General features: G+C 35.0%; 1 protein-coding gene across 8 annotated transcripts in view; it reads right to left on the bottom strand.

The window, feature by feature from the left end:
- Window positions 1-3987: 3987 nt before the first annotated feature.
- The window catches only part of ath (ATP-dependent RNA helicase DHX33), a 57897-nt gene continuing 41525 nt past the window's right edge, over window positions 3988-20359 (bottom strand). For all 8 annotated transcript variants that reach the window (XM_076455111.1, XM_076455113.1, XM_076455108.1 and 5 more), the window contains 3 exons: window positions 9216-9282; window positions 8171-8280; window positions 3988-4239 (listed from right to left, as the gene is read on the bottom strand). In XM_076455111.1, coding sequence (XP_076311226.1) covers window positions 4155-4239; window positions 8171-8280; window positions 9216-9282 — 262 coding nt within the window. In that variant the 3' untranslated portion in view covers window positions 3988-4154. The remainder of the gene's footprint in view (window positions 4240-8170; window positions 8281-9215; window positions 9283-20359) is intronic.

Below are 20359 nucleotides of genomic sequence, written 5' to 3' on the forward strand. Positions count from 1 at the left end.
CGTTACATGATTTTGAAATAAATGAGTTGATTCTGAAACATTTCAAAAGTTCTTAGATTTAGTTCTTAAGTATAGTTCTGCACATTATGCTTTATCGGTTACAGTTTTACAACCCAAATTTTAGAGCATGCGGTTAGTTCATTTTAAGTTCTTATTGTGAGTTTGTAACATATGGCAGGATTATGAAGAAAATAGGTTTATAAGATTGATTTATTTCATAAAGATCACGGTTCAATGGTTAGGACACGAGAATCGCAGGTTCGAATCCTATCCCCAAAAGCGTTTCTCATTTCGTTGGTAGAGTAGGTGGTGATAATTGTGAACTAGTTTGTTAGTTTAAAATTATAAATGGCTAGTGCAGGTAATCCTTCTGGAGATTTGCGCAAAACACAAGCACAAAGATTTACGTGTGTAACATATTAATTCAAAGTGACAATGCAGAACTAGAGCGTAGTTTCCTTTTTTAAGAAGTTCACGCGGATATTCTTTTCGTATTTCAATAGTTTATTGAAATGAGGTTTATCACCGCCTTCCATTAGGAGTGGTATTCATTTGCTTGGGTCTTCTCTGTGACATTCGGTTCGATTCCTTAATATTTTTGACGCAGTCCCTTATTTGACTAAAACTATATATTCTGTGCAAACCAGCTCTATAATGCTGAAAAGAAAATGTTTTTTGTTTTTTTTTATCAAACTTATGATGTTGTTCGAGCTTCTCCTCTCACAGAAAAAAAGGTCAGTGTCTCGGAAATTTCAGGTTATTCAAAAACGTTCAACCTTTTTCTAGACCAATGATTTTCCAAAACGTATTTGTACCACGAAAAGTTTTAAACTGGTTGAGTTGGAGTTGCTGTTTCATTGGATTAAAGATGTTTCTTATTTCTGAGAACATGAATTAAAGCACAAATATGACATCTACGCTACGGCCGAAAATACCGCTAACAGTGTGTCCACCCAAGTGGTGAGTTATTACATACTGATTGTTGTATAAAACATTTTTTATGGTATTGTACATAATCTTGGTTACACCGGTGTATAAATTAGGTATAATAATTATTGTTAGTTTTTCTAAATTCCTTTGATTAAAAGTTAATGACAATTAAAAAATTAATAAACAGTTTTGGGTTGTTCGAAAAAAAATAGAAATTTGACACAAATACGCTTGTGTCAAAGAAAGAATATTAAAAACTTCAGAGAGGCTTGAAATTTATATTTGTATCACGGGGCTTCGCATTTAGAGTTGATTTCCAAATCTGAAAAATATATCGTCAGTAATAGTAAAGTCTAGACGAATACGTTTTTTGAAAGCCGTGTTTTTGCCATCCGAAGTTCAACTTCCTTGCTTAACTTCTGTCTTTTTATTCTGTATATTGACAAAGTTTTCTTTTATTAAAAATTGTTTGTGTGTGTGCAGTTCAAAAATGAGTTTATTGATGGTATTTTTTTCGTCTAAAGAAATAATCAGTGTAGGAGAAAATTCTTCCATGCACGTGTTTAAAACCAATTATTGAACGTAATACACTAGTCACATTTATTTATGACGAAAATTAAAATCTACTTAAAGAAAAGTATAAACTGTTTACAGGAATAAAATAAATGTTGCTTGGTTTTAAGCACAAAGTTATATAATGGGCTGTTTCTGCTCTGCCCACTAAAGGCAGCTAATAGACTTACCCCTGAACCACTAAGGGGCAAGCTAAATCTAATGAAATAACCAGAAATATTGAAAACAAAATTAAAATATTGTGAAGCAGACAAAAGCAAATTTCAGAAGCAAAAATACAAATGTAGATTAGGGATCGAACTTCAAAATATTCCTTAATGATCAATATTTTTAATATAAATATTTTCAATTTGCACAGCATCTTATTAGAGACGTGGGCTAAATGTTCAGGGCAGACATCCAAATGTTCAAGCACAACCATTACTAATTTAAAACTACTGATCAGGGAATGAAAAACCAGTCAGCAATGCCTGCCACATTTACTTGTAACCAAATAGTGGGAATAACTTTCAAGGTTATAATGCCTTCACAATTTCAAATGTAGATAGCCTCCAGAGGTTCGTTATACCTCAAACCTTAGATCTTATTATCATAAAAGTATAAAGTTAAAAAGCAGACCTTATAAAGTTAAAAAGTTCAAATCAGTGGTCATAATGGTTAGTAACTTTAACACTAAAGTGAATGGTGTGGTAAAAACCATGAATTGATGATCCTAACCTGCAGATATAACAAGTAATCACATTTGAACCAATGAGTGAAATAACCTACCTCTTCAATTTTATGTTAACTAATAAAATAAATAGTTCCAGTTAGTTTACTAAACACTTTTAATGTCAAAATTGATTACCTTTATATTTCTTTCTACAGTTTTTCATGTGAATTTTTAAACGTGCGTGTATCTGAACAACCTTTCATAATAAGATACAAACTATTGTTTGAAATCAGATGGTATCATTAAACTTGTATTCAGTGGGCTAATTAGGTTTAACTTTGGAAGTTAAATTCAGATATCTAGTTAACTAGCTTTTTTTTTCTGAACATTCAACCTGATATTTAAACATATTGTTTGTTGTTTGTTCAAACTTGTCCTATACTTGAACAATCTTGTTCATTTTCATTCCAGTGTCACATTTTCCATACTTTAGCTTATTCTACTACTAGAACAAATTACTGTTCTTTGTTCCAGATTGATTCCTGTTTCAAATCATTTTTCACTGTGAAAAATTTTATTTAAAAGAAGCACTATCTCACCTACATTAGCTGAAACAGAATGTATATTTTTATCACTATAATATACGATAAGCCAAAATGCATCATTCAAGTGTAATCTAACACAAAGGTTAAAATTATTCAAATGGATGCATCAGTGACTAACAACTTCAAATATGTATTTGTTGGGTAGAAAATGAATAAGTAAAATAAGAGAAAATAAACTGTTGTCTTTTGTTTAAATGCAAAACTTTAAAATGGACTAAGTGCATTGTGTCCACTGCAGGGATCAAACATCAAAATTCAGTGATATAAGATTACTACTGAACCACTGAAAAACTACAAAGAAAAGTGTCCTTTAAAAATCAGCAGTTTCTTACTCATTATCTAGAATTTGTCTCCAACTATCTACCTGAAGGCAATGATAGGTAAAGCTTTTAATAAAAAGAGGAATGTTAAGAGCATAATGTTATGACTGGCATTGATCACCTACTAACTGTACCTTTACAGACATTACCATATGCAGTGATATTAACCTTATGTTGCTTCAATAGTGGTTAAACACAATATAAATATAGATATGGAAAGGTTTTTTCTAATATATTTTTCAAAAAACACAATTTTCATTGTCCACATATCAAACTTAATTTACTCTATCCTCTATACCACCTACACATAACTAGTAATCAAAATGGATTTAAAAGCAGTGAGGTTCTCTGACTTGTAGTTTATGCATCCATTAACTTATTGTAATATCTTGAAACACTGAGAAATCATTATTTTAGGGCAATTTCAAAATTTCCCTGTAAGTATTCTACTGTTCTGTATGGTTTTCTCCTTGAAAGTATACATTAATTAATGTTTAAGTTCATGAAGATTCTTTACTGAGACCTTAGTTCTGATCCTACTGATCTGTAATGATTAAAGGTCTTGTAATTTTGTTTTTTTCAGATTGTTTTCTTTTTACCTCATATTTTATCACAAATCTTAATTATGGTAAAAATGGTTTCCTTGTTCAGCTTTTTCAAAATGCTGTAGACCTTACAAAAATCCTGGAAAAAGAGCTTAAAACCTAAATCTTTCAAAATTTCTGGCTTATGGTTGGACTTTGGTCATAAAATCCTAACACCAAAAATGCTAGTATAGGATTCCAAACGTTGTTTGGAAGAAACTAATATACTAACTTGCTTAAGGATTGCTTAGTAATTTTGCTTAGTGTAGGGGTAAAAGGCCAAATTAGGTAATTCAGTTTTTATCATAACAGAAAACTATCTATTTATATAGAGAACTTTATCTTTTTATTTCAAATTGTATGATGAAAAAATACATGACACAATATAAGACTGACAATCATTTTGTGTATTAAAATTACTTGTCTTTATAAATTGCATTTCCACAGGAGTCATAAAAAATATTAGAAAGAACACAAAGATCATTACTGTCTAATTGACTTTGTACAGTCTCTTCTGCCTGAAGTAGTTTGGAGCAGCTTCTAAAAGCCAATCAGGATCAACAATGCTAAGATACCTACAATAAAACAAAACAATTAATAAATACTAGAAGACATTAAATTTATGTCTCAATGGTGCACATAATCGCGTACGTGAATTCACTTAATTTAATTTAAAAGCTATCAATACTAGTCCATTCCACCCAAAATGGATACGCGACCATTCAAACACACAAATTTCTAAGGCCAGCAGTTACACACGTGTTCCTTACTGAAATGTTCTGTTAGTATTAGGCATTGTAACAACTAGAAATTAGTTTTTAACCTTGGAACTTTTTAGCCAAAGAATAAAGTATTCCTAATATTATAATTCTACGTGCATCAAAAGAACTTAAAAAGGATATACTTGTTTCTAATAAGTTAGCTGTTATTATCAATACACGGGTAAGTAATGGCAGTAAAAGAGCAGCAGCTGTTTCAACAAATAAACCAATACTGTGATAAAGAAAACAATGTATTGAAACAGGCTAATTGCTGTTTGGAAACAATGTTATAGATAGAAGTTCCCTTAAAAAGGTTAAATCAAAAACACTCATTACACACGAAACGTATTTATATCAGCTGAATACACACCAGACAACATAACCCAGTAGTATGCATCTAAAGCTTTAACTGATTAATTTAACTGATAGATAACTACAGTTATGTGAACAATTAATGACGAACGCTACTACCGAAATATTTAGATACGAAAAAAAGATATTTGAACAAACACCTTTTCGCAGATGTCTAATATCAATTTCATTATATAATTATACTGTTGCTGTTATATGTAATGTTTTTATTCACAGAAACGTCTGCAAAATCAACTAATGATTAAGAAACTGGCAATCTGTTGCGATCTACCCAAATCGAAGAACACCAAAAAAAAAACATCACAAACGTGTCTCATTCGCCTTAAGAAAAATACTACAGATTACGAGAAACGGGTCAATGGCTCGCCTTGTGCAAGCCCATCACGTCTGACTATAGCGCCCTTGAACGGATCCGCCGACGGGCATGTTCCGGGTAGGGACGAGATGTTGTTCAGCTCACGGTGAATAGGTCAAAAGTTTAGTTGTATGAACACCAAAAACAAAAGTAAACAATTCACGGGAATCAAACCATTGGTATGTATACATTTCAAACAATATGAACACACGAATTATTACAGAAATTTAAAAAGTTTTAAAACATAATTATTTACTTCGACGAATAATTTATATTCTCTAATTTGGATATTCGAGTACAGCTACACGGGAGTGGGTGGTACTTGCGCTAGCTGTTCCTAATTTTGAGTAACAGAGGAAAGGCAACAAGTCAACAGCACCCAACGCCTTTTTTGTAGAGCTACTCTCATCGAATAATTGAATTTGATCACCACTTCTTATAAGACACCCTCTATAACAGCCCCAGTTTGAGAAGCGTGAATTGAACCACTAAAGTTACATTTAGCTCAAATTTGTCTCAAAAGTTTGATTACCCTATGACACTTCTCTACTTACATTACTTTTATGAAGGAAAAAAATTATAACGTAATTTGAAAATAAAAGGCAATCTTATTCAATATTGTTACATTTTATTAGTTACTATTATACTTTAAAGTATCACAGTATATAAACAGTAACCCTAACTATTACAATACTTACATAGCAACAATTATCACAATATAAATATTACAACAGGTAACTTTAAATAACACATTTACAGTAACTACACATACCAATCATTCACCACATTCTTCAAAACATACGTAATAAAAATTTTGAAGGAGCACTTAGTGAAAGATAGGAGGATTCCCTCATACTAAACAGTGAATAGAAACAACTGACTGAATATTTTCGAAAAATTCCAGTTGTTTAAACGAACAAACATTGATGCTACAAAATATGATTAACGTAAAAGTAAAAAATCAAATCACCGAACAGAGTGATTTCAACTGAGTTGGTTTAACAGTTATAAAATGAAATATAATCAGTGATGACGAGAAACCCACTTGTTGAGAAATTTATATGCAAAAACGGCTCGTTTGGGTTGAGAAAACACTTTTACATAGAAGAGCGAACAACGTTTCGACCTTCTTCGGTCATCGTCAGGTTCACAAAGAAAGAGGTAACTGACCAGAAGCCGACCACATGTCTGAAAGGGGTTGTGTAACTGTGTGTCGAAATGTAGAGGGCGGTATTAGATGTTTGAATATATAATTTTATTTATTTTATTTTATTAATATAGGTATAAAGGCGTTCCTTTATATTGGTTTATTTTGGGTTTAAGTTGTTGTATAAGTAAGGCTTCTTTAATTTTGCGTTTGTTTATGTTTGTTTCTTTATTTAGTATTTGAGTGTTTTCTATGGTTATGTTGTGTTTATTTGACTTGCAGTGTTCGAAAACGTGTGAAGGTGACTTTTTATGTTCTTTGAATCTGGTTTCCATTTTTCTACTTGTTTCTCTAATATAGAAGTCGTGGCAGTTATCACATTGTATTTTATAAATAATGTTGGTGTGGTGTTTGTCAGTGTAGTTTTACATAGTATAGACCTCAGTTTTGTGCCGGGTTTTGAATAAATTTGGTATTAATTGGAATGTCATATTTTGTTACTAATTTTGCCAAATGTTGGTTATTTGTTTGCTGATGTCAGGAATATATGGTATACAGCAGTATATGGTTTCGTGGTTTTTTGATTCGTGAGCTGTATTTACTTTAGTTGGTTGATTTTGCTTACTGTCTAGGTGTGTGCGTATAATGTTTTCTACGGTTTGTGGAGGAAACTTATTGATGTTGGTGAAGTATTGTTTTATTTTGTCTAATTCATCGTTAATTTTATCTGGTGAGCATAGTTTTATGGCTGTGTTTATTTGGTTTCTTAGTATGTTGAGTTTTTGTTTTGTTTCATGTGCTGAGTCCCAAGGAATGTATAGACCAGTATGGGTGATTTTTCGGTGGATTTCTGTTTGAAATTGTGTATCAGTTCTTGTAATTTTGAGGTTAAGAAATGATATTTGATTGTTTTCTTCCTGTTCACATGTGAAGTTGATGTTGGAATGTATAGAGTTAATGTGATTGAAAAAATTAAGTATGTGTTCATAAAATAAAATAAATAAAATTATATATTCAAACATCTAATACCGCCCTCTACATTTCGACACACAGTTACACAACCCCTTTCAGACATGTGGTCGGCTTCCGGTCAGTTACCTCTTTCTTTGTGAACCTGACGATGACCGAAGAAGGTCGAAACGTTGTTCGCTCTTCTATGTAAAAGTGTTTTCTCAGCCCAAACGAGCCGTTTTTGCATATAAAAATGAAATATAAATCGATCGTGCGTGTGTATATGTATATATATTTTAGTGAAATTAAATAATTACATCCAAATGAAGCTAAATGAATAAACAAAATCATGAAGAAGGACTGCGTTAGAAACAGCAAATTCCAACCTCTTAAATAATAACCGTAAATTTTTAAGCCATAAACAAAACACATTAAGATGAAACAAAATACGCTGCTAACGATATTTTTTAAAAAATATGCAGCATATTTTGTTTCATGTTAATGTGTTTTATTTATGGTTATTATACACATACACAAATAATTATGTTTTAGACTGATAATGAATCATTACAAAAATTTTCCGATTTAATCTACTGTATACATATAAATATTAAAAAAAACAACACCATAACTGTTTGATATTTTCGCGGCATAGCTACACAACGACTAATATTTTAAACTGGTGGAGGGAAGCGAGCCAGTCAATCCACTAAAGGATCCATGATTTACAGCTAAGTCACTCTAACGACCATGCAACACCAGTGCCAACCGGAAATGAATGAAACACAACCTTTGAGTCTAGGGCACGTCACAGTAATAACCGGACTGGAACTATAGTATAATTCCGTTAAAGTTACTCACGTGTGCATTTATTTTCCTCCTAAATTTTTCGGAAACTGACGCCGACACAAAACACCTACCTCATGTAGCATTTAGAAGTTTGTATCAGTTCAGTGAACACGACGTAAGCCGGTTTGTTCATAAACAAACATGATGATGGATGAATAGCCACTCGTTGTCGGGTATCAAGCTAGGCGAGAAAACAAAAATTATCATCACCTTATAAACGCAGTTTACAAAAGAAAAAAAAACAAACCAGAAACTATTTCAAAAATTGCAATTCAATTTTAAACACTGTATCAAGTAACGACGATATGTACGAAATTTATTACGATTCTGGTTAGTAAAAACGACGATCATTCATGATTGTAGATGACTGTTCGAACAACGTCAAAAAATGTAAAATATATACAAAATTTTTTTTACTACTCTACGAATGGCAGTTTTCAAAACGAAATAAAATATTAGAATGTGACAGTTCAGATTACCATAATCTGAGAGAAGGTGGAAAATTACTACACTATCCTGTTAATAACATGGTAGTGTGTCCTGCAGGTTGTTTTGTGGTGGCAGGACACATTACCAAGTGTCTTGATGCACTGTGACATTTCTTTTTGGTTCTGTAATATCGCTTCTTGAGCCTAGCATTGAGACTTAAATTGTAAACCAAAAAATGTAAAACTAAAACTTATTTTAAATACAAGTTTCGTTCCTTCAACTAGAGATTAAGGATTCTTCAGTTGGTACAATAGTTTCTAGAAACTAAAGATCATTTTGATTGCTGAAAAAAAGAATGTCCTTCATAATTAGGAACTAAACTACTAGTAGATTAACAAAACCGTGACTTGTCGGTAGCACAAGTCATGTAATCAACATAAATAAAAGAAAAAAACCTTGTTTACTAAAAATACTGATAATCATGACTTAACAAGACTAAAAACAAAAACTCGTAGTATTTAGAAAACAACTTTAATTTCTTTTTTTACTAATTATATTTTTAACACACAATAACAATAATTTTGTATAATAGTTTATTCATAGAATTAAAGTACAGCATGAAAATGTGCATTATTCTGTCACAATGAACCACTTTACTACATACAGTCTGGGTATATGTGGTCTTACTGTGTTATAGCCTCCTTCTCTTTGAAGCTCTGCAGCATTCAAGAATAATCCATATGCAAGACATTTCCTTAAGAAAAAAAATCAAATACAAAAAATGATTTGACTTCAATTAGAAATATGTGGGGAAATAAATCTAACAAAAATTCATGCACCATAGAAAGAATAAGTGTTACAGTAAACTCAACATTAACAAAATTTCCAAAAGAAGGTAAGGACATTTAAACTTGTTTATTTTTCCACTGTTTTAGTAAAACATATCAGTCACTAATTATGCAGTGATCATGTTTTCAGAAATGTTCATAACCTGGTGTTTTTACCACAAGTTTCCTATCTTTTCTTGCTGTTTATATAGAAACTACTCTTTCTGCATAGATAATATTCTTATTCCATAGTTTCTTAGATATTTAACAGCAACAAAATTTAAAATCAACAAACTAGTTTTATAAACCTGAAAAAGCATTAACTTCTAAAACAGTTATAGAAATATGTAAATTGAGTAGCTGTATGCAAAAAGGGTATCAAGAAATAAAGTTATTTTTAACTCATCATCAAAGTTTCCCACAAAACATCTGTAGCCACATAGCAAATTTACACATGTTGTATACATCATAAAACATAGCCATTTACAACTTCCTTTGTAATAAAATATCATAATTAACTGTGTCAGTTAGGAACAGTTTAGAGTGACACACTTCACTATGAGTAACCGTATAGTATTTGTAATGCACTACATTGAATATTAACTGCTTTTATTTGCTTTCTGTAAATACACTGATTTTAGAGAGAAGTTTTAAAAATATTAATATTTCTGTATTTACTTTTCTGATCAGCAAAATACAAAAACTGTGACATTACTAGTATGAAGACATGTTAGATAAATACTGTACACTATATTGCACTCATAAGTTAACATTTTTCTAAAGTGAACATATATTTCTAATAATAGATATCTCCACTGACACTTATAGGTATTACTCACCTACCAGGGTTTCAAATTTGCCCATCTAAGTATTGTTCTGATTTTTTCTCACTTGTTCCAGTTTTTTATACATCCAACCAATTGCCCTTGGTAATATTTATCTCATGATATTCTCTACCTGCATCAACATGCTATCTATCCTAGCACTCATTCAGACAATGTTATCACTTGTTCAAGACTGATTCCATTCCAGCTGACTCTTAGTGGGAGGAAGGGTGGAAGAGTGTCAGCAACAAGAAGTATTACTGTAAAAACATTTTCAATTTATGGAAATGTTAATTTCCTAAACATACTTACCATTTATTGACAACATAGCTAGAAACCCACATTGAGAAGGTTGAGACCCTCCCTGGTGAGGGCATTGTCCATACAGAAAGCACCTACACAGATTAAAGGTATACCAAGATAAGAGTGGTACCTGAGTGAAGGAACCTCACCAAATTCAGAACAGGTATGTTCTTCACCCTGAACATAGCTCCTGTATCAAGGGTGGAATTATACATGAGTAATCATCACCACAAGCCAGATCCAACCAGATAGCCAATGTTCCACAACCTGGGGTTGGAATTAAGAGGTCTTAGTCCCTATAACTTATGTTAGTGGATTGCAATATAATATTTTTCTGGATCCCAATGTGTAGCCATAGAGAGATGCATTCAAAATCCACCAAAATCATAACAAGAAAGTTAGCAACAGTAAAGCAAACAAACATTTTCTTCCTATTGAAGAAGTCTAAAAGGCAAAACCCTAGGCTCAGAGTGACAGGATTGTGATGCTTAATTCAACTAAAGGAACAAAAATCATTATCCTCACTCCTCAACCAAGTGGGCAATAACTATTCCACTTCACCTTGGAATTATGGAGAGGATGTGGAATACTGTGATCAACCAAGGGCCCAGAATAGGACCAGCCCACATTCAATTAACAATATCTTACACCAATACTGACTAAAAGAATGGCCATGAACAACCCAACCAGATAGCTGAGCATCAAAGCTGAACCAGTATTATGAGTAGGCTCCTGCATAAACTCATAAACAGTTTATTTTATGTTCATAACCTGTTTTATGCCTAAAACATTATTAAGCATATAATAGATAGCTAATGGTTGTAACAAATTACAATATTTTATTAATAATGCTAATATACTGATATGAAAATTAATAATTAATGGATTTAATAAAGAAATTTTACATAAAATTTTTAAATTAATTCTGTAATAAATACAAAGAAAGTAACATCAGAAATTCTACTAAAAATTATTTTTAGTTAAAAATATGGTCATTAAGAATTTGGCACTACATTACGCAGATGTACACCTTAAGACAAATATTAAAGCACAACAGTCACAGTAAACTAACATTTTGCTGATGCCATGTTAATTAGTGCCTCTACCATATTAGGGGCAGGAATGCTAACTTCAAAAGGTAAGTTTTATCTTACTTACCCCCAAATGGTAGTACCTTATTTTCATTTTTTAATTTTTATTTTATTTATTATTTTTCATCTTTTTATGTTTATCTTTTTCTTATTCTTATTTTAAGTTGGGAGAGTGGTCTCCTTCCCACAACAGTCTGCAGGCAGTGAAGGGTGATATAGATGTGGGACATTGCAGGCTTGAGCACCCACATCTCACTCTCCTAATTTCTAATTTTCTTATGCAAGACTAGCAAATTGGAGGTTAAATAGTGATAAGATGGTGTATCCCCACCACAATATGGGTCCTACTTCTGCAGTCACCCCCAAAACCTAGGATACATTTTATAATCCCACATTGTAGCTTGTACTCTAGGATCCTTTTTGAAAAATATGCAGCATATTTTAGTTCATGTTAATGCATTTTGGTTTATGGCTTAAAAAAGTTTATGGTTATAACATAATTAATCAGAGATTGGGAATTGCTGTTTTTAACGCAGTCCTTCCTCACAATTTTGTTTATTCATTTAATAAACATTTAATAAATTTACATGCCCAGAAATTAAATGGGCATGTAAGTTTGATCCAAACTTTAAGATTGGGAATGTGTAAGTGTAGAATACTAGGATAATGGTTTATGATGTCAAAAAACATGAACATAGGAAAAGGCATACAGGGACTTCTTCTCAAAGAATGCAGGAATAGCTTTTCTCCACCATCCTAGTGAGTGGAAACTGGGTGTGGTAAGGACTTCCTCGCTCCACTAGTAGAATCTGGGAGAGGGGGAATAAGGAACATTGGGGAGTCTTAAGAAACAGTGCAATAGGTGAACCAAATTCCCTAAATTTTTAAAATCAAACCAACCTTAATTTATTCAAGCCAATGATCAGGGTCCCATTTGGCTTTATTCATGACAGTTCACAAGTATTGGTCAAGAATAAAATAGTAATACCATCTGATGAGCTCCTAGAAGATCTTATGGAATACCTCATGTCTACACAGCCTATTGCAAAGAGAAGTATAAATTGGTTGCTAGTGCAGAATTGGATTGATAAAAGCACACCTATCTGGAAAACACAATCTACAGAGTGAAGCCCAGTAAAAATAACAAACAACCCGAGTCTTATTGATCACAGAAGTGAGAAATAACAGGCAAATGAATTGGTGAGAAGGATTTATCCTCTTCAACAACTCAGTGACGTCAAGAAAACCCACTTGTAGAGAAATATATATGTAAAAACAGCTCGTTTGGGTTGAGAAAATATTTTACATAGAGGAGCGAACAATGTTTCAAAAGGTCGAAACGTTGTTTGATCCTCTATGTAAAATTTTTCTCAACCCAAACGAGCTGTTTTTACATATATATTTCTCTCCAACGACTGCTAATGTTTTAGGAAGAAAGGGCCTATTAGGGTATAGCAGGACATTAATAGGGTGACAATTTTGTGCATATATGTCAAAGTGCCAGCAACAAAAATTACCCTTTAAGAGAAACGTGAAACACAAAGCTAAAGACTTAAATGGTTGTCAAGATAAAGCATGTAATACTATTGTAATATCTCTTATGGGTAATTGAAAAGGCCATTTAGGATGAAAGATTCTGAAGGATTTGAGAAGGTCAGATAGCACTGAAGATTTAAATACCTTCCAATGTGGAATATCTAAAAGTAGTTAATAAAGCTGCCTTACATAAAGTGATAGCAGATAAAGCTAGACCTTTGTAAAAAAAAAAAACAATATATGATGAACATACTTGGATGAACTGGGTTCAATTTCCTTGTGACACAGAGTTGGCAATAAATGTCTCATTTACATTAATAAATAAACATTATGGGTCTAAAAATAGATTGAGGCAAATACAATGCAACTTTAAAAGGTAAACCCTGATGCTGTATGCAAGACTACATAACTTGCTTATGTGAACTTTAAGATTGGGAATGTGTAAGTGTAGAATACTAGAATAATGGTTTATGATGTCAAAATCTAAGTCTGTAGTTTCATAGAAATTAGGAACTCAAATTACTAATATTATCAAGCTAGAATGAAAAAATAAGAACCTCATACCTTTTGATTTTGCTGAGATATGGCTTATGTACTGAATCAAACCTAGTAGCCCTGTTTAGCTTTTTCTATTTTTGGAAACAGCCCCTTATATACACTTACTTCAGCATATAACATGTGAATAACCAATCAACAGTTTAGAATGTCCCCAGAGTGGTTTTCTCACCCATTTTAATCTTTGAAAAGACTATCACATTCTTTCAATCCAAGATTTCAACGAGGTAAGTTGTGCCTTTAGTATGCTCAAAGTTTCATATCTTTCTAAATCTAAATACATCTTAGTTATTGAACTTAATAAATTGTAGTGTAATTCTATGGTATCAGTGTAGTTATTTTTTTTTTTTGGTTATTCAACTGTATATATAAAAAGCCTAAAACAAATGTGTTTGATATCCTGCATTTGCTAAATTTTAAAAGGCTTAGCAACCTATGTCCATAAGTAAACAAGTACAAAGATTATAAAGAGAGGAGATAATTGTATGCTTTAGTTCTAAATTTATTGTTCTATATTTTAAGAAAAATAAGTCTAACAATTTATTTCTAAATAGCAATAACCTATATACATAATAATGTATAATAATTGAAATGTGAATGTATATTACAAAATACAGCCAAGACACGGGAGACTAAAGATCAGTTTTATACTACTGGATATGTAAACAAGAGTGCATGTGCATTGTTTCAATGCAATTTATGTAATGTTAGCTAGGCACGACTGGAAGGTCAGTATGGTAAAAAGTAATAAATATATATGTAAATGTATATGGCATTATGAGATTTAAGTTACTTAGACTAAACAGTTGTACATTTGTGTTATAATACATAGTTATTCTAGCATGAAAAAAAGCATAATTTATATTTATTTCTTATTTTGTAAGATGACTATGAGGTTGGTCAAGTGACAGACTCCACATAGTTAAAGTACAGAAATTAACAAAATATAAAAGCCTTACTTAAAACATACATTTCAAATGTATCTAAGAGATTTTAGAGATTTTGCAAATTTTTGAGATTTTTGGGACAAAGAATAATTCTTTAATCATAACATGAAATCATTTTGCACTTAGACTGGTAATAAAACAAACTATATTTTCACAAAAATATCTTTAGTAAAAGTATTTTGTTGAAAAATCCGATTTTTTTTTATGCAAAGTACTTGTAACCTTTACTAAAAGTCTACCAAATTTTCTGAAGATACACATGCTGCATCAAAAGTTATAGTGCAAAAACTTAAAATGTGCAAATGTATAGACTAACTCTTATATATTATACTGAGCCCATAGCAAAATGGTTGAAGACACTGGTTGGGCTGAACAATATGGTGCCACCAATAGTACTTGACAAGTAGTGTCTTGAACCACAGCCAGAACTCTGGGTGTCAGACAAATTGAGGAAAGGCACAGAGGTGGAATCCCATCTGGTTTTGACTGAATGAATCTATTGCCAAAGGCACCAGGGATCAAAATGCCTGTAGTTGAGAGTTCCAATAAGTGGCAATTGTATCAATTATCAGGGTCCCAAACTGAGAATAAGTCCACCAGAAAGCCTTGCAATGGAGCATCCGTTATGTTGGGTCAAGACAGATGATCTATTAAATTCATCACCAGTCAAACATAGCAAACTAGGAAGCTGATTTAATGGAAGTGAGCCTAGTAGAGGATATGCAAAGTTCAAAAACATAGGTCTTGAGAACATGTGCTTCTTTGATGGGAAATACAAGTGACCATTGTAGATTTGTTGGAATGAATTATGAAGATTTGCACCTTCAAGAATGATAATGAAGAAAGCAAACAGGCAACATAAATTTGTGATTCCAATGTCTCTGAGATGCCAGCAAACATTAATAGACAAAGAAAAGGAGCCTCATGTAACTCATTGAGGTCTATATAGCAGGTAGACAAACTTCTTCCACTGAGACATCTATACCCAATAAGTCCCAACAACATACAAGACATGAGACCAGAGAAAGAGCAGAAGCTGATAATCTTGCCACTGCAGAACTCAGCAAAGGACACAGTTCATCCTAAAATTTAAGTGGGAAATGCTGTTAGGCTTCTGACAAAATATGGATGGAAAATAAATATCTCAGAACAGAAGTGAGGGTCAAACAAATCTGAGAAAACTGATATGTTCAAAATGATCACAGGTTTCAGTCTGGAACCTGAAATATCAAAAAGAGGATCAAGTCTTTGGAAATCTAAATATGCATTGTCCTGGTGGTGGCAGGCCATCACTATCTCATGGCATGGCTATCTCATCACATAACTGAGCAGTAAATCTCCCAGCATGAACAGCAATATCAGGTGAAGGATGAAAACTAAATAATCACCTTCAGACCTTTAAACCATTAAGGAAGAAGTAGATTCAATGGCAACTGCAAAAAACCTCAAAAACTACTGTAGAGAAATCTATGTCTAAATACTTTGTTGAGAAAAAGTGGTAAAATTATGTGAATGAGGTGCTTATATACAGTACCAAGATAGAGGGTAACATTGACATAAATGGAGAGTGTCACAAGACAAATATTGCCAAAGGAATTTAAAAAGATTGGGGTATAAAAGATTGGAGCAAGCAAAAAAAAAATCAGACCAATGCTCGGGTTGCCAAAGTTGAAATGCTGCAGGTCATATAATAATAATGAAAGTAAGTTTTGATAGTTATGCTTCTGAGGAAAATATACACAGATAACTTTTTCTTAGTGGTTTAAAATATGGCTTTATGGTTAAACTGAAATTTTAGTGTCTTATATTATAAAGACAGAAGTAAATAATATCCTTAGTGCACTTGTAAAATTGTAGTAGCATAAAAAAGAAAAGGAGCAATAAGTGTAACCTTTACTAAAAGTCTACCAAATTTTCTGAAGACACACATGCTGCATCAAAAGTTATAGTGCAAAAACTTAAAATGTGCAAATGTATAGACAAACTCATATTTTTAGTTACAAACCCGCTGATTTCTCCAAGCCCGTTCCCTTGGCTATGGTTTCGCTACATAATAGATAGGGACAGTGGGAATCTCGTTAATCCATTCATGCGCGTCACTAATTAGATGACGAGGCATTTGGCTATCGATATTGATATTATATATTTACCCAATTTTACGTCAGGGTCGACGATATCGACGGATGCCGATAGTGAAGACGCATCAAGATCAATTCATTTGCACCTTCTACCTACATTGTCTAACGTCAAGAGGCTATTTAAATTTCGTCATGTGTTGTGGACGGTAAGTTACCTTACCACGCGAGGTGTTTTTCATTATTCGCCTTCCACAACACATCTAGGGTGTAAAGCATCGTACGTCGGCACAAGAACTCTTCGAAATATTTAGATCTTATATCCAGGTCCGCCAGTACTTCCGTGTTTCTCGGATACCAGGCACCGCGGGCACCAATTGGTAAACCGTGGAAAACAACGGTTTTTTTTTTGTTTGGGAATTTCGCACAAAGCTACTCGAGGGCTATCTGTGCTAGCCGTCCCTAATTTAGCAGTGTAAGACTAGAGGGAAGGCAGCTAGTCATCACCACCCACCGCCAACTCTTGGGCTACTCTTTTACCAACGAATAGTGGGATTGACCGTCACATTATACACCCCCACGGCTGGGAGGGCGAGCATGTTTAGCGCGACGCGGGCGCGAACCCGCGACCCTCGACCCTCGGATTACGAGTCGCACGCCTTACGCGCTAGGCCATGCCGGGCCGAAAACAACGGAAGTTGCACCAGTTAGATCTTTAATTTGTGGTGCGAGTTCTTCATAGCGGTCGACCTTGGAATTATATGCTTCCTCGAGGGAGCTGTACATGAGTTCGTATCGGACCGTCACATCAACAACCACCGCTTTTTCCTCACGATGGAAGATCAGATCCGGTCTCCGACGTTCACCATTGCCTGTCTCAATAGTAGGTTCTACGAGTGCTTTCCACCCTTTACTTACACATTCTTTAAGTAGATGGTCACAGATCTTGTTGTGACGCCGTGTCCTCATTGACTTTAGTCTCGGACATTGACCACTCAGATGACTTATGGTCTCTCTCGGGGCAGAGCAACCCCGACATTTCGCAACTTCTTTATTAGTACTTAAATTCCCTCGACTGAGGGCTTCCCGTGTGGGATATACATTTGCCCTCAAAGCAAGACACTTCACCCAGTGGTGGTCCTTCATTCCCACGGGTTTAGGTAACCAGTGGTTGGCAGATCTTGAACCTTTGAAGAGACTTACACCATGCCCTTGCAGGGCAAGACCTTCCCAGCGCTTCCTTTCCATATCCCTCCAATTAGAATGATATGTTCCGGAAGTCTGTTCGGGCTTTGGGATCGGAAGTCCCGCCTTTAAGGCAATTCCTTGGATGTTATTGAGTACGTTATCAGTTTGGGCTAGATATCTAATTGTTTTGTCCGATGAATGGACATGCCTTAATCCTGTCTTGATCTTAAGAGTTGGAACTAGACATTCCAACTTGACAAGTGCTAGGCCACTGTCTTTGTAACGGGAATAAAGTAACCCGTCGGTCGTACAAGGCGGAAGATGACACCAGGTCTTCACGGCCTTTTTAATTAAAGTGTCCAATTCTTTTAATAACTTACCACTCGATGCTCCCAATTCGAGTTGGTAAAGGAGCCGGGGTACCGCAAAACGGTTGAGAATCTCAACGCGTTGGTGTGGTTTTAGCGGTACCCCCGAAATATTATCTATCCACTTCTCGAGGAGAGGAAGTACAGGCTCGCTGTACACCCCGGTCCATGGACAGACATTGGCCCCTAGGTAACGGTACGATTGTTCGGGTCCGATCAGCGGGAGTCCTTCGCCATTAACTATCCAAGGAGAACAATTATTGACGGTAAAGGTCTTACTGGACCCCTTAATCATCATTCCCGCACTCTTCGAGATGTTCAGTGAGAGACCGTTACCCAAACAGTAGTCGTTCACCGTGTTCAACATTTCCTGTAAGCTGGCATGGTCTTTTGCCAGCACTGCCATATCATCAGCATACGCCAAAGTAGAAACTAGATCAAGCTTCCTGTTTAGCGATATGCCTCGGCCAACCTCTTCGATCTTACGGATGAGAGGATCCAAGGAAATGTTGAACAAAATAGGAGACATGGGGTCCCCTTGTTTAACGCCTCTAAGGAGGCGAATAGGTTCGGTATTCTCGATACCAACCCTAAACGACGTGACACCATCTTGATACATATCCCCCACAAGTCGGACGAAATGTGGGTGGACATGAAACCTGGCGAGGCTGGCTAGTAGATGGTGGTGACCAACTGTATCAAAGGCTTTACACAGGTCTAAAAAGGCCATAGCCAGAGTCCCATGTTGCTTGGCCTTCCTCATGATGGAACGGAGCAGAAAGATGTTGTCTCTGCAACCCGCTTGAGGAATAAAACCACGCTGTCTGGGATTTATCTGCACGGCCTGCTCGAGGCGACGGGCCATAATCCTGGAATATAACCTAAGCACGATAGAGGATATCGTAATAGGTCTCCAGTTTTTGACCTCGTGCAGATTACTCGATCCTTTCGGAAGGAGCACCGACTTATTGACCTTCATGCATTTAGGAATGCGACCCGTGAATAACCAGATGTTATACAGACTTGCCAAGGAGGCGTCGATACCATACTTAAGGCGGTAGAGTAAGAAAGGAAGAGTGATCTTATCGGGACCGGGGGGCCCTCTCTTCATGCCTCGAAGTGCTTTACTCACTTCGGATGATGTTATTGGTTCGAGAATACTGGTGTTGTCTGCCCTGTTCTCCAAGCCCGTTCCCTTGGCTGTGGTTTCGCTACATAATAGATAGGGACAGTGGGAATCTCGTTAATCCATTCATGCGCGTCACTAATTAGATGACGAGGCATTTGGCTATCGATATTATACAATTACCCAATTTTACGTCAGGGTCGACGATATCGACAGATGCCGATAGTGGAGACGCATAAAGAATCAATTCATTTGCACAATTTTTACCTACATTGTTCTAACGACAAGAGGCTGTTTAAATATCGTCATGTATTGTGAGCGGTAATTGACTTACCAGGCGAGGTTGTTCTCATTGTTCGCCTTCCACAATACATCTAGGGTGTAAAGCATCGCACGTCGGCACAAGAACTCTTCGAAATATTTGGATCTTATATCAAGGTCCGCCAGTACTTCCGTGTTTCTCGGATACCAGGCACCGCGGGCACCAATTGGTAATCCGTGGAAAACAATAGAAGTTGCACCAGTTAGATCTTTAATTTGTGGTGCGAGCTCTTCATAGCGGGCGACCTTGGACTTATACGCTTCCTCGAGGGAGCTATACATGAGTTTGTATCGGACCGTCACATCAACAACCACCGCTTTTTCCTCACGATGGAAGATCAGATCCGGTCTCCGACGCTCACCATTGCCTGTCTCAATGGTGGGTTCTACGAGTACTTTCCACCCTTTACTTACACACTCTTTAACTAGATGGTCACAGATCTTGTTGTGACGCCGTGTCCTCATAGATTTTAATTTATGACATTGACCACTTAGATGACATATGGTCTCTCTCGGGGCAGAGCAACCCCGGCATTTCGCAACTTCTTTACTAGTACTCAAGTTCCCTCGACTGAGGGCTTCCCTTGTGGGATATACATTTGCCCTCATAGCAAGACACTTCACCCAGTGGTGGTCCTTCATACCCACCGGTTTAGGTAACCAGTGGTTG

Source organism: Tachypleus tridentatus, chromosome 9, assembly GCF_004210375.1.
Source record: "Tachypleus tridentatus isolate NWPU-2018 chromosome 9, ASM421037v1, whole genome shotgun sequence".
NCBI lineage: Eukaryota > Metazoa > Arthropoda > Merostomata > Xiphosura > Limulidae > Tachypleus > Tachypleus tridentatus.